This window comes from Pyxicephalus adspersus, chromosome 8 (genome assembly GCF_032062135.1).
Source record: "Pyxicephalus adspersus chromosome 8, UCB_Pads_2.0, whole genome shotgun sequence".
Lineage (NCBI taxonomy): Eukaryota > Metazoa > Chordata > Amphibia > Anura > Pyxicephalidae > Pyxicephalus > Pyxicephalus adspersus.
Window position 1 is genome coordinate 29,014,909 of NC_092865.1, and position 15,473 is coordinate 29,030,381.

Below are 15,473 nucleotides of genomic sequence, written 5' to 3' on the forward strand. Positions count from 1 at the left end.
CTGTGGCGAGGTGGCTGTTAGACTGTTTTCAACTGGACTAATATATAATTTTAGTATCACGATGGAGTTTAAAAACAATATACTTAATGTCAGTGGCAACAGGTAATACATCTATGTTACAGGAGAACTGGGGAAAAACGAAAGACTACTATGACTAAAGACTAAAGACTACTACTATGTTCATGCTAGTGGGAAAAAAAGCATGTGTTTCTTTTTTGGCCATAGTTTTTCTTTAAAATGCATCTGAAGCCAAAGCATCTTTTAAGCCTTGGGTAATGTGAAGAAGGATTAGGAAATCCCGCTCATGTTTTTTTTCTGTAAAATTGCTAAGGAAAGGGGGTCACCATTTTTGTCTTGGTATACATTGATGGCTGTATAGAAAGTAATGGAAAATCAACATTTTCTGGCTGACACCAGCAAAGGAATAGATGGAACATTCTGCAATAGGGACATTGCAATCTTTTGTTGTCAAGTAAAAAAGCTGTATAAAACACAAAACACTCCAAACAGGTAATATCAATTCAATTTTATTTACATTTTGGCCTCTCAAGAGGCTCTGAGAAATAAAGAACAGTCATAAAATTTCATTCTGATTAGAATTCACTTAAGACAGTCTCTTTTGATCAAGTACCATACATAAATGTCATGCCCAAGTCTTGCTCGATCACCACACACAAATGGCATTCCCAAGTCTTACTTGAACAAACTATGTGATACAAACTTGGCAAGTGGAAAAAAAAAAAAAAAAAAAAGTACCCTTGGCACAAACTGTTCTTAGCCAAACTATTGTTATCATCTGAAAATAAATGAATTGTGTCAGCTGGAAGAAAACAAAAAGCCAGACTGCTTGCTGGAAAACTGAGATTTAAGTTTATATGCAGCTTTTTGGAGTTTTCGTTATAGATAATATACACTGTAGTAAAAGAATTTGTATTATTGATAGATATATATATTGAGAATATATATATATAGAGAAAAGCATTAGCCAGTACAAGCTGTGGAAAATTTAGTGTACAGCTGTAGTACTAGTACTCTAGTATCGAAATGACTATAGGTTACCTATAAACAGCTTTATATAAATGATCTGACTGCTTATTAAACATTGAGCGGATACCTGTAACAAACCCTGGAAAGATTATTGGTTCAAAAACAGTGAAAACAACGGAACCTAGTGATGAGTTTCTAATTCAAGGATAGTCCATTCTCCATGGGGGGATGAACACTCATCAGGAGAGTAACTAGTCACTGTGATGCTTGTAGAGTCCTCGAATGGAGATGACAAATCCCCCCATGCTTTGCCCTGAGACTTAGAATTCTCTCTAGCTAAAAGCAATGTCTGATTGATTAGATACTGTGCTAGGCTGAGATCCTCAGGGACGGAGTTTATAATATCAGCATCTGAGCCATGATCAGCTAGCAGCTGTCTTAGCAGTGTCCAGTCCCTCTCTACAAATTGCTGATCTTCAATTTCAATATCCATAATTCTAGCTTCAGTCTTCAGTCTCTGCTCAATTCCTTCACCAGGATCCATCTCGTATATAGGAGAAAGGGACTTTGGAGGACGATGGTCATACATGCAGGTTTGGGCCAATGAGTCAATATCATCTATGTGTCCTGAAATAATTCATAATACTGTACATTGTAAAATAGTTATGCTCTCCCCCCAAAGTCAACGAAGACGAACATACAATCAATAAACACTGTGGTACACAGACATTTCACAAACATATATGTTTCTAGACAGCAATATGGAAAATCACTGTTTAGAAATTAAAGTCAAGCATTAGATCGCCCTAAGAAGCAAACTTCTGAAATTTCTGATACAGAAAATGGGTTATTTGAGTAGCCATTTCAATTAGAATAATACAAAAGGGTTGATTCTCTTGTATTAAGTTTTTGATTAACTTAAAATGATATCACATGGCCCAGTACCTCTACCTATCTAGCAAAGAATATATGTAGGTAAACCCCTCTATGAAGATGATTAGGCCATAATTAACATCAGTGGGACAAGGTCAGCCAACCCAATGCAATTCAGTTACTGATAGATGCTGAACAACCCACTAATTTCTTACAATCTCAGCAACTCCATTGGCAAATATATCTGCATCAGAATACCTCTACCAGTGAAGCCTTTATTATTTTGCAGTAGCAACCTTGTACATTTTACACCATTCACTAAGGGCAAGAACCCTTGTGAGCGTAGAAACTTGCATGCGCAGGAACTTACGGCAAGCAATGAACAATTGAAACAGCCGCTACTCAAAGTTGTAAGAAACCTTTTATGTGGACTGACCATTTATTCTGTCCCCTAAATTAAAGCTCTCCTGTTAAGGGAGCTCTATAGGACAACTACATTTCCAATCACTGTTGGCAAATGTCTTAACAGATATAGCTATATTTCCAAATCAAGCTTTACTTATTTGCAATTACAAAAGCCCCTTTATAATGCAAGGGATTTGCCATGGCTCTAGTTTTTGTGACAAAAAAATAGGAGTCTGTTTACAATAACACATTACTGTATAATATACCCATTATTGATAGTTTATAGTAGGTACAATTTGGCAAAAAAAAAATGCCAAGACATAATAATAATCTAAATGAATGAAACTAATAAATTAATATTTATTTAAATATGTAATTTCATATTAAGTTTACTTCACAATAAATACCAATTTTAAAATATGATGTTGCTGCTGCAATGTCTGACATTGGCTTTTATACCGGTTTCTGCTATAAGTGATTTCTCATCTACATCTTCCAGCTCATCAGAATAGTGGGAGTTATGTGGGAAGGAAAGAGGTAAGCATTGGCTGCACACACAGCTATAAGAGAATTTGGATCCGAGTCAGAATGTTCTAATTTATTTTACAGACAACCCAGCTAAATATAGGTTACTAGTAGGCTGAGGACTTTTGGTTGTCTTTGCAAAAATGTAGAATTATTTTTCTGAGTGATAAACAGTTTCTATATAAAAATATACATAAGAAGATGGAATGCATAAAGTGAAAGGAATAAAAAGATACAAATATCAGTATTACAAATTAAGGCTGAACAAATTTAAAAACCATCATGGCAAAGTTACAATGCTGCAAAAGTGCTTCCCAACACTTATACTTGCCCAGCCAGTGGTTTCCCTGCCGCAGGTGGCTCTACTTGCCCAGATTTTGGATGCTAGGGGACATCAGCAGTGACACCAGTAGCTAGTGATTGGTTGTTAGACCCAAGCACTATCATGTGTGAGGTCACTCTACCTCTGCCTTTTACTTTACCACTGAATATTGTTGCCAAGTGGGGCAAACAAAGGAGCCAAAGTGGCATTAGGTTGAGGAGGGGTGGAGCCTTTTTTATTTTTCCTTTTACAAAAACAATGCTACTGTGGCCTGGATGGACCACAAGTTGTAGCATGTAAAAGAAGTATTATCACAAAATTGATTTTCAAGGATTAAGAAACAACTCATACAGCTTTATTTACAGTGTGGCTTGTGCCCAAGCCGAATTTACCAAAGGCGAGCCAACTCTGGATGAAGGATAGTGGCATAAATGCCTACAGACTGGGTCAATCTAACAGTTAAAAATATAAAAATCTTTGCAGATATTTAAATGGTCTCAGTTTTTGTGACAATATGTTAACATTTTCAGCCATTCTGATATACATATAAATAAATATTACAGCAGGAACTTTGGTCTATGTATATATGCACCACAATACTTTTCACTTTATTTATTCCATTCTTCAAATTTTTGTGAAAACCATTTTGTTGCTACAGAAGTAATCTAGCTGGGGTTTCAGGGCTACACATAATAAATGAAAAGTGGCTGTGAAATCTGCAGTGGAGATTATGTAGAAAATGTAATTACAGTGAGTTTTGGTGTGAATACTCCACCACTACAACATTGGGTATTTTTTAATGCTTTAAGGAAATGTATACAGAGAGAATAATGTAGGCTGCCAATGCTGACCACCTTCTGAAAACAGTCTGGTCATCTCAGAAAAAAATTACTTTAAGTCACTGACTTAAAAACAAGCATGCAGTCAGTAAAATCCGAATTCCTGATCCTCATACTTATTTTGTTTCAGTGGCCTAAATTATGAAAGCCATAAAAGGTCAGCATAGCAGACCACAAAATGCTGCACTATAAGTAAATACAGCTCTATTGTGTGATAGCTAATGTTCATTACCTGCAGATAAAGTAGTGTTGGAGCTTTCAGTAGATGGTACATGGTTGTCTCTGCCTTGGTAGTCAAGAAACTGACTCTTACATGCATTACCAGTTTTAGTACAGCAAAACCTTTGTGTATCAGAAGATAACTCAGTATACAGATCCAAATGGCAGGGTCTTGTCTGAGACTTAATTTCACATTCTTTGGATTTGTAGTAGCCTTTACATACATCAGACTCTTCAAAGTCACCATCAGTCATGGACTTTTTATCAAATACTGGTTGGTTTCCAGTCAAAGATGCACATTCTGCCTTGCCATCCATGTGACTGGGGTCATGGTTATGAGAAAATTCAGAACAGTTCTCAGTACCATTTTTCTCAAACACATCTGATGGTGTTAGGGACGCAGGTTTTCGCATTTGGGAAAGATGAATATCTCCTTCGTCAGATCCCAGTTCTTCACAGTCATCCACAGACAAAAGTACGGATCTCTTAAAACTTTTATTTCCAGTAGCTCGCTGAGTGTCGCCCTCTACTTCAGCGATATCATCAAAAGCTAAATTTACAATACCTTGAAAGGGCTGAGTGGCAACTTCTTCTGGAGCTTTAAGCCCAGTGCTTTCAGTTTCTGATCGCTCATCTTCAGTTTCATCAGCTGATGAGGATAGATGTTCGATTTCCTGAGAAAACTGCACACTGCTGCATACTGTTGTGTGATGGGAACTATGTTTGGGCACATCCCTTTGCAGCCATGGCTCCATTCTTTTTTGAGGTCCTTCGTCATCGCTAGTCGAATTGACTCGGAATAACTCTGTACTGTCTTTCTTCATTTTTACATCAACTCTTAAGCTGCCATCATAACCCTTTAGTTCTTCAGGGGTACTTGTGTCACTGCTGCTTCTACCAAGAAAATCATGGCACCGCATTGTGCTGCACTTAGAGATTCCCCTTTCGTTTGAACCATCATCATCCTGAGAACCACCTGCATCGTAATCTTCAGACCTTGGCTTGATGTCATCAGAAGAAGTACTAGCACTGCCACTCTCCGATTCGGGGCTCTCACGCTCATGTAGTATACCTGAGTGTTTATTCCACTGGCTTATAAATTCAAAGTTCTCCTGATCAGCCCATTCTGTGGCATTCATCTCAGTATGATAATCAGACAACTGCCTTTCTGACAAACAATTCATAAATTGTCCACTATTACTTTGCGCAGGATGACTGCTGGTAGAACTACTTACGGAAGGGGATTCAGCAGCATTATAACTTGGCATAGCTCTGCTAGTGGTTGTGTCATCTTTCTCTTTTTGTTTTGGAATCCTTTCAACCTCTTTAACGGAACATAACTCACTTTCGCTTGAACTGTCAGCAAATTTAGAATTCTCTGATTCGCAGATATTTGTGCAATCTGGTTTCTTCTCGTTTGCCTCATTTGTAATGTACACTTCACCTGACCCAGCATTGTCAACATTTGCCGTTTTGGTTTGATTTGTTGCTTCTGACAAACATTCTTTTGAATTAGATGCGTAATGAAGAACAGATGCTGCTGGAAGATTTTCTTGGCATTCGCAATACTCTAAATTAGGCTTCTGTATCATAGAGTCTTGATTGCTCATTGAATTTTCCTGACAAGGCTCATGTGCAGTGAATGACTGGCCTTCAGAACAGTGTTGTACAAGGTTTTCGGCTCTTTCTACCAAATGATGGGAGGCGGATTGCTCAACTTCATCTGCTACAGACAATGGGCTCTCTGCATTTGCAGCTAGATTGTGGCATTTTTTCACTGACGAGGGGGAACTTTTTTGATACGACTTGTGGTTTAGGCTTAAAGGTTTAGAAGAACTTTGAGTCTTAGGTTTGGAGTCTTTAGGATTTGATACAGGGGATTTACTACTGCCTAAACTGTGTTTATTACTTGACACTGCTGAATGTGTTTTGTTTGCTGATGTGACAGGTGGTTTTGTAGCCTTTTTATTCACAGATGCATGCTTGTCCACAGATATAGAATGGTTCACTAACTTGGTTTCCGTTTTGACCTCAGTTTGTTTGGAAGAAATGGATTTAGGCATGTCTGAAGTATCTCCAGATACACCTGTTAAAAAAAAATAGAGGAAAATCAGAAGGCTTGGTGCACAACTGTACAATGCAATGTAAAAATGAAAATAAACCCAGAATGGCTCGCCAGACATATCAACGGCTGGAAGAAATAAAAAGACTACACTATCCAAAAATCTGTGCTTAGTCTTTTTAGGTAGAGTGCTAATCTGTACTCCTTAAAGGGTGTGTACTGGCTCAGTTTCTCGAGTGTTCTTTGCCAGTGAATGGGAGTCGTATGAGGGACATGGAGAATAGAGGATTGGCAGACAAGTGTTACTATGGTGCATGCAAAGTGTGAACATACTAAAAAAGATCAATGTCTATTTGGACTTAAGAAGAGTTTCTTTAGCCTCTGTTGCCAGTAATTTTAATGAAAACTACATATGAAGAAAAGTAAAATAAAACAATATTCCTATTATGGCAGCACTAGCACAAATCGGCAGCATTGTTATTTTACCGTGAATGTGTGGTCACACTTTAACTGGTAAACTTAATTTTTGACTGGAATACTTCAAGGGATACAGACTGAGAAATGTTTTGCTTTCTAAGATGATAAAACAGGGATAAACAAACATTCAGGCATAAGGGACAACGTAGGTATTAGGCAGCGTAGTAATGAGTAGCTGAGGACTTTGATGGTTTAAAGAGTATCCTCACTATTGCAAACTACAGCACATACCTGTACTCAATGTAAAATCCTTTTCTCGGAATTCATGGTAAAATAATACTGACCTGAAGGTAAATTTGTATTTTGTTTTTTTTTTTTTTTTATTTCATTAAGGAACACAGACGGGTAATAATCTTTTGAATTCTACTGCTGCCTAACAAATATTCATTCTGCTAGTGCACTAACAAAAACCTGAGGCAAGCTGGTAATGGAAGAGGGATGTTATCCTGGAATGACCTTTTTTTTGCCAGTGTCCAATCCTCCTTTACTCAGGAGTGTAATTCAAATGTAAAAGCCTTCCTGTGTCAGTCAATGAAGAAAATCTTTTTTTAAATTCTTTACCAACCAAGTACAAAGTCTCTTCACGTCTTAAGTAACCAGTTTATGAAACATTCACAAATAGCCCTGATTTACTGTATATTCTGCTTGAAATGAAGAAAAAAAGACAGTCTGCTTATCCCCTTTAATTTACTATGTCTATTTATGCTAGTCATTTTAATGCACAGGTATCATTTTCACAAAGGGAAAAAAAAATTTTAAAATAAAAATGTACCTGTTTTTTTAGACAGTGTAGCCGGGGCACTCTTTGGCCTTTGTTGAGCAGCAGTTCCCATTTTAATTACTTTTCGTTTTTGAAGCCCAGAGTCATTCCCGCCTTCAGCTGGTAATTTTTTTGTTGACATGCTGATAAATGTAAACACAACAAAAAAAGAAACAATACAAAAAATTCCAGTCACCATAGAAATAACACAATAAAGAGAATATACATAAGCGAGCAAAAAACGGTTATCCTGCAAACAAGGTACATCAGCCATTAAAAATTAGCACAACCCTAATGTGCCAATAACCATGAGGGTGATACTGCCTGATCTAGCAAAATAAAAAAAAAGAAAGTCTAGTCCCTATTCTATGTACAGTAATGACAATGTTATCAGCAAATATGCAGTCTAAAGTGAGGGTGTATTATTTGAACTAGCCCATAAGAAGTACACATGTTCATCTTCCATTGAAATTGTGGTTGCTTTGTTAAGGTAAGACATTGTTGGGTCCACGGTGGGGACAGACCGCATTTTTTTTGTTAGTTTTAAAAGTGTTGCAAGCACTGCAGCTTTATAAGCAGTAACAATCTCTATTAGTTTTGGAGTGATTGCAGAAGACTTGAGCTCTTCAAAAGACAAAATATTTAGGCTAAAACTGGAATAACTGAGGCCCTACATCCAATGGCGTGGAAACCACTAACCCAATAGGCAAATCCAGAATCTGCAAAGGAAGGTATAACAGTACACCTGAGGTTTCAATAGTCAAAGTCAGCATATAAAAGAAGAACTTAGGCCCATAAAGCCTTGCATGCTCGTAGTAAATAAGCTCAGTCAATGAGGTAGAAGGAATGGAACAGAACTAGAACAACTCTAATTATGCCAAAGATTCTAGAAGCAACAACATGATTTTTGGCTATATGTTCTAGAAGTAACAACATGATTTTTGGTTATATACAGTTAGGTCCATAAATATTTGGACAGAGACAACTTTTTTCTAATTTTGGTTCCGTACATTACCACAATTATTTTTAAATGAAACAACTTAGATGCAGTAGAACTGTAGACTTTCAGCTTTTCAGTGGGTTGAACAAAAAGATTGCAAAACAATGTGAGGAACTGAAGCCTTTTTTTTTTTTTTTTTTTTTTTACACAATTACTTCATTTCAGGGGCTCAAAAGTAATTGGACAATTGACTCAAATGCTTTTTCATGGGCTGGTGTGGGCAATTCCTTTATGTCATGTCACTTCAATTAGGCAGATAAAAGGCCTGGAGTTGACTTGAAGGGGGGGGGTTGCATGTATGTGGAAGATTTAGCTGTGAACAGACAACATGCGGTCAAAGGAGCTCTCTGAGCAGGTGAAACATGCCATTGTTAAGCTGCAAAAACCCATCCGAGAAATTGCTACAATATTAGGAGTGGCAAAATCTACAGTTTGGTAGATCATGAGAAAGAAACAAAAGCACTGGTGAACTCAGCAACGCCAAAAGACCTGGACATCCATGGAAGACAACAGTGGTGGATGATCGAAGACTGAACAACACTCTCCAGGAAGTAGGCATAACGATATCCAAGTCTACCATAAAGAGAAGACTGCATGAAAGTAAATACAGAGGGTGCACTGCAAACTGTAAGCCACTCATAAGCCTCAAGAATAGAAAGGCTAGAATAGACTTTGCTCAAAAACATCTAAAACAAGCCAGCACAGTTCTCAAAAAACATTCTTTGGACTGATGAAACCAAGATTAACCGTTACCAGAATGATGGTAAGAAAAAAGTATGGAAAAGGCGTGGAACAGCTCATGATCCAAAGCACACCACATCATCTGTAAAACATGGCGGAGGCAGTGTGATGGCTTGGCCATGCATGGCTGCCAGTGGCACTGGGACACTAGTGTTTATCCATGATGTGACACAGGACAGAAGCAGCCGAATGAATTCTGAGGTGCTCAGAGACATACTGTCTGCTCAAATCCAGCTAAAGGCAGTCACATTGATTGGGAGGCATTTCATAATACAGATGGACAATGACCCAAAACTAACAGCCAAAGCACCCCAGGAGTTTATTAAAGCAAAGAAGTGGAATATTCTTAAATGGCCAAATCAGTCACCTGATCTGAACCCAATTGAGCATGCATTTGACTTGTTGAAGACTAAAATTCGGACAGAAAGGCCCACAAACAAACAGCAACTGAAAGCCGCTGCAGTAAAGGCCTGGCAGAGCATTAAAAAGGAGGAAACCCAGCATCTGGTGATGTCCACGAGTTCAAGACTACAGGCTGTCTTTACCAGCAAAGCGTTTTCAACCAAGTATTAGAAATGAACATTTTATTTTCAGCTTTTTAATTTGTCCAATTACTTTGAGCCCCTGAAATGAAGTGATTGTGTTTAAAAAGGCTTTAGTTCCTCAGTATTGTATGCAGTCTTTTTTGTTCAACCCACTGAATTAAAGCTGAAAGTCTGCAGATCAACTGCATCTGGGTTGTTTCATTTAAAATTCATTGTGGTAATGTACAGAACCAAAATTAGAAAAAAGTTGTCTGTCCAAATATATATGGATCTAACTGTATTTATGCAAGCATAGCTAGTAGTATGACCCGAGGACCAAGTTTCTACTCCCAGTTTCTAGAATCAGACAGGTTATGAGCATGTAGCAGCAATGCAACCTAAGCTTAAGGTAAACCTAAACAGTTGGTCAGATGGTTGGAGGCAACGGCCATCACTGTAGTTGAGCATCAGGACTGGACAGAAGACTGAAATTTCACATGGCTCACCTAAAAGCAGAGATAGCAGAGGAGAATGCTTTAAGGCTGTAAGGTGTTAATGACAATCCATCAAGCACATGACTTCAGTGCTTAGTATCACAGCTTTAAACCCTTCTGCACTGGAACTGCCTCCACTTCATCTATTGTGTGTATATGTGCTTTATGCATTTCTTCTGGTGCTTCTTGACTGCTTCCCTATCAATCATCACTGGGCAATTCTGATACAAGAAAAGCAAAGCCCTGCTTCTAACAAGATGGTTGTTTTCACAAAGAGATGCATAAAAGAATAGAATAGTGAGTAAAAAAGACGTAAATGAGGAAACATTCTGTTTACTAAATTCTGAATTTAAATCTTTAGTGCAGAAAGAAAGTACATTTGAACACACCTGCTTGGCTCTCGACATTCAGCTTCAGTGACCTTTCTTTTAGTGGACACACCATTGGAAATCTTTGTTGCAGGTTTTGATTTTGCTCCTGTGAAGTCAAGATAATCAATTGAATATGTTAATGTAGGAGCAAAATGTAGTTATTGTGTCATTTGCACTGTTTTACCACAACATTGTGCACGCTTTGCATTTATCATGTATACAATACAGTATGACATTGCTTTAAATTGTTTATTTTCAAAACTTCTCAGTACCTAATTTTTAAGCCATTTAAAAACTAAGTGAACCCTATTTGAACTCAACTCAAAATCCATTCATCAAATACGTTGGTTCATAAACTTTAAACAAAAATTAACACATTGGCCAGTTTGTGTTGTCTTCAGCCAAGAAGGAAAACTATAAATGCTTTGAAAGTTAAACAAGAATGACAAGAGAATTACAAGTAACTTTTGTTAGGCTTCCAAACTGGCCAAAGAATGATCTAGTGTTTGACCTATATCAACCAACTAATTATCTAATGATATACTAGCAAACATCAATTTTTTTTAATTTTTTTTTACAGAAGTCAATATGAATTTGCAGTTGCCCTCTAAATAAGGATCAAAAAATGTTTTGGCACTGTGTGACTTGTTATTGATTTATTTGACACTGACCAAACATTAGTGGGCAAATAGCCATGGACAAATTTATTGGTACCCCTACACCTCATTGAAGAAGTTCAATATATCCTTCTGAAAAGCAATAACAAGAAGTCACCCCATATATTACTGTAAAGCAAAGTAAGTGTGATTATTCGACAAAGATATTTAAATGAAGACTAGTAGCCACTCTGCTATATAGCAATTTTTTTGTGTCCCACCATTTAATATAGGCTAGAGAAAGCAAAGGACTGAATTTTCTGAGAAGATTAGAAAGACAAATTATAGACAAGCATGTTAAAAGCAAAGACTACAAGATATTCTCCAAGCAGCCTAATGTTCCTTTGAGAAGTTTCAAATATTATAATGAAGCTTAAAAACCAAAGCACTGCACACAACTTTCCTGGAGGGAATAAGAAAATTTACCCCAGAATAGGCAGAAGCGATAAAAAACACAAAGGACAATATCCAAACTGAACTCTATCACACCATCCATCACAAGAATTTTTTAAAGTACATGTGGACAAGTCTAATGATTCATGGAAAATGTCTTTTGAGACAAACAAAGTTTTTTTTTGTCAAGCCCCATCAGTTCTTTGCCAAAAAAAAGCAATGAAATCTAAAATGAAAATATTCTGGAGTGAAATGTACTCCCAAGCATCAAAAATCTCTTTCTCAGTCACATGTCATGGATATCCCCTAATGGGAAAATGACCTGAAACACACAGCTAAAATTACTCAAGAATGGCTAAAAACAAAGCATTGGACTATGCCAATCACTTTTGTAATTTTGAAGTTACTGCAAAGACAATTGTGAGTTCTCTTTTTGTGGAGGGGTACCAATAAGTTTGTCCAGATATGTATGTTCCCACACAGTAGGTTTAATATTCACATTGCCAGTGGAAAACAGCTGGTGCAAAAATGAAATACATTGAAAGTAAAAACTGAAGGGGAAAGCCACAACTTCCTGTGTTATCAGATATCCCGGGAGGCTGTGGGCTGCTCCTGCTACACAAATAGGCATTCCATCTCATGTGTGCGCAGTGGCTTTTTCTTTTTTAAAAGTATTCAGGAAGACATGTCACCCAGTCCCAGTACCGCTCAGTTTAAGATCAAATGTCATGAGCAGAATGCGGAAGAAGAATAAAGAATATGGCTGTTCTGTTCTGCTTTAAGAATTGTGTACACATCACCTTCACATACTGTACCAAATAGTATCAAAAGAAGTGGCAAACACTTAGCAGACCACCATGCTATTCTAGCAAGGAGCGATGAGGAATTCCTTTGTCAAATACCACTTCAACATTACACCCTAAAAGAATTAGAGCATCAGAAAAAAGATCATGCTACCAAAACCCCTGCAATTACAAATTGACTTGTTTTAATAAAACTGTATTTGGCTAGCCTCAAATGAATATGCTTGAGTGACCAAAAAAACAATTATTACCAAATGAGTTTAGGTAGCAATCTCAAATATAAACTTGTCAACTGTGGTTCTCTGGCAGAATGTACACTATGAGTAAATTCCTGTTAAATATAATACCTTTATTCATCTCTCACTGCAGTTCTACACTTCCATTTACATTACACATTAAGAATAATGTGGGTCCCTGAAGCAGGAGTGAACCATTTTGCCTACTGGCTTTCCTTTGAAATGGGTGTTGGCTGCATGATGCTGTGGAGGAAGACAAATTATGTTAAAATGCTACTGGAAGCATACACCTTTATGTGCACCACAGGACATTCATAACCATTTCTGAATGACTCCATTGATAATACAATGAAGAAGCCCATAACAGTGAAACGCGTCAAGCACAGAGACTGTGATCTTGCATTGGACGCTCTCTTAAAATGTCCCACATTGGTACACTAGCAAGCTTATGCTTAGTGCCACATTGGTGTAGTAGTAATATTATGTTTTGTGCTCTCCTGGGCCAATTCTACTTATGTTTAAATGTGTAATTTTTGTACTGGTATTTTTTGAAAAGTAAACTTCTCATATATGCCTTTAAAAGATCCCCAGTCTTACTGCTCTTTTTTAATAAGGGTTGTTATGGAAAGCAGTCTGATGCTGTAATAATGAGCTCAGTCCCTAATGAGTAAAAGTATCAAAATAAGGATAGTTTGCTTTTCATTCTGGAAAATTCACATAAAGCCCATCTCTGGGAAAAGCCTCCAATTCCTATTCTACCACCAACACCTCTCACTGGTTATCTAACATATAAATACCTTCTACCTATTTATACTCTCCTAACCATGCCTTCTGTGTCTCTTACTGACTACTGCTTATGAGAGTGGTGGTTTTAAGATTATATTCTGTGCCCATGTTCAGCACTTCATAACATCAAAAAGCTGACGTCCTCTGGATCCTGAAAAGACCCCATCACTGGACAGCAAATAGAACATGTCCTTGTCACTCTGGCAGTGATAGTGCCAACTAAAAATGGATCCTTTGCAGTGAAGAGGACAGAAGACTCATGCCTGACATTACCTCAAATTTAGGCAAGAATTTGTGGTATAAAGACCTTTTTTGCCTGATCTAGAAAGGGTTTAAAAACAGGTTGCTTTTCTCTGACATAAATGTGGAATACATGTTTACCTATATTCTATTGCAGTGGAAAAAACCCTAGGTATGCATGCTTACCTACAGCTACCTCTTTGGGAAAATCTGGATTTGTTTTCAAAGTCTTATTAAGCTGTGGTGAGCTGGTTGTAGAATTTGGATGCTCATCAGCTGGGCGGTCAGCATTCTGCTCTCCTAAAGGCGAAGCAGCATTTCAAAGTTCCCCATTTAAGTTTGCAGATTTAACACTTGGCAATGCACCGGTCACTGGAGAAGAAGGATCTTTGCCAGTTTTCTTTACTGACTTTACTTTGGCTGTTGAATTAACATTTCCATTTGATGCTTTGGGCCTAGCGCCCATTCTTACAGATGCTGGCTTTGGATTGCTGGCGGAATCAACTTTGGAAGCACAACCTTCAGTCTTTGCACTGTCATTGTTTTCCGATTTGGTTTTCACAATGAGTTTTGGTCTTGTGGTAGTTGTCTTTTCCGTCGGCTTTGGGTCTTTAGATAATTTGCTGGTTGCTTTCTTGACATCCTTTCCCTTTGAGTCATCATCTTTTCCTTTTCCAGCAGAACTTCTTGTTAAATTTGTTGTATGACCAGAAGCACCCAATGAATCGGATTTCATCTTTTTCCGATCAAGTAAGTAACTGTCTGAATATCGCTTGCTTTTCTCTGATGGTTCCTCTTTTGGCTTCACAACTTTAGGTCTATTTTGCTGCAATAAAATAAAGGATCCAGACAAAAACAAAAAATTGAGATACAATACATATGTATGTTTAATACAACTATATACACAAAAGTGTATGAAAAGTGAAAATAAATTTTTTTTGAAGAAACCCTTTCAATTTTTTTTTGTGGCCAACAGTGGGGATTATCCCTCATTTGTGGTCTGAGAGACACAGAAGGAAACAGGATAGACCACCTAGATAGCTGTGACTAGAACAGAATTACCTATCAGTAAATTTCTGCTCAACACCTGTGCTTTACTCATCTGACAATTCAAAAATTTTGCTTTCTAAAGCAAGTTTGGATTTACTTGTTTAAGCATTGGAAACAAACAAAATGCATACAAATTCAGATTGTTTTACTTACCTGTTATTGTTTTAAGTAACCTTTATTTTAATAATTATTAATAATGAAATAAATTAATATTTATCTAACTAAAAATTAAACAGGTCTTCCTTGTATAGGCAAATGCCTCTTCATCTCAGGAATGTGCATTGATCCAGCTCTTGCGGAGCTTAAGGTTCTATGCTCAACAATGAGATCAGTTTTATCAAGTTATCAATAACTGAACCACCCAGAGAAATATTGTAGATTAGATTAGCTATATTAGAAGAGTAGTTGCAGACCAAGGGAAACAGTATACCACTTAGTGGGAAGACATTTGCTTTAGTCAAAGACCCCAGCTACACAGATTTGTTTTTGTTTTTTGTTTGTTGTGGAGGAGATAAAATTTGTTAGAAATTCCATAGAGAACTTTTATTTTCTTTGAAGCAAACCAAACCAACCAATCTCTCAACAACTGTTCTAACTAGCAGGACATTTGTGTTTTTTTCAGTGTTCTTCCTACCCCCCCCCCCCCACTTATATAGGAAAACATTATTGTTTTTGCTTAGAAGGTAAAATTATGTTTGATAGCTACTTAT

At 37.2% G+C, this 15,473-nt stretch overlaps 1 protein-coding gene across 1 annotated transcript in view; it reads right to left on the bottom strand.

The window, feature by feature from the left end:
- Positions 1–511: 511 nt before the first annotated feature.
- Positions 512–15,473, bottom strand: part of BTBD8 (BTB domain containing 8) — a 44,685-nt gene continuing 29,723 nt past the window's right edge. The window contains 5 exon segments of the mRNA XM_072419887.1: positions 512–1,614; positions 4,184–6,256; positions 7,482–7,612; positions 10,618–10,705; positions 13,900–14,539. Of these exon segments, the coding sequence (XP_072275988.1) occupies positions 1,169–1,614; positions 4,184–6,256; positions 7,482–7,612; positions 10,618–10,705; positions 13,900–14,539 (3,378 nt within the window). The 3' untranslated portion in view covers positions 512–1,168.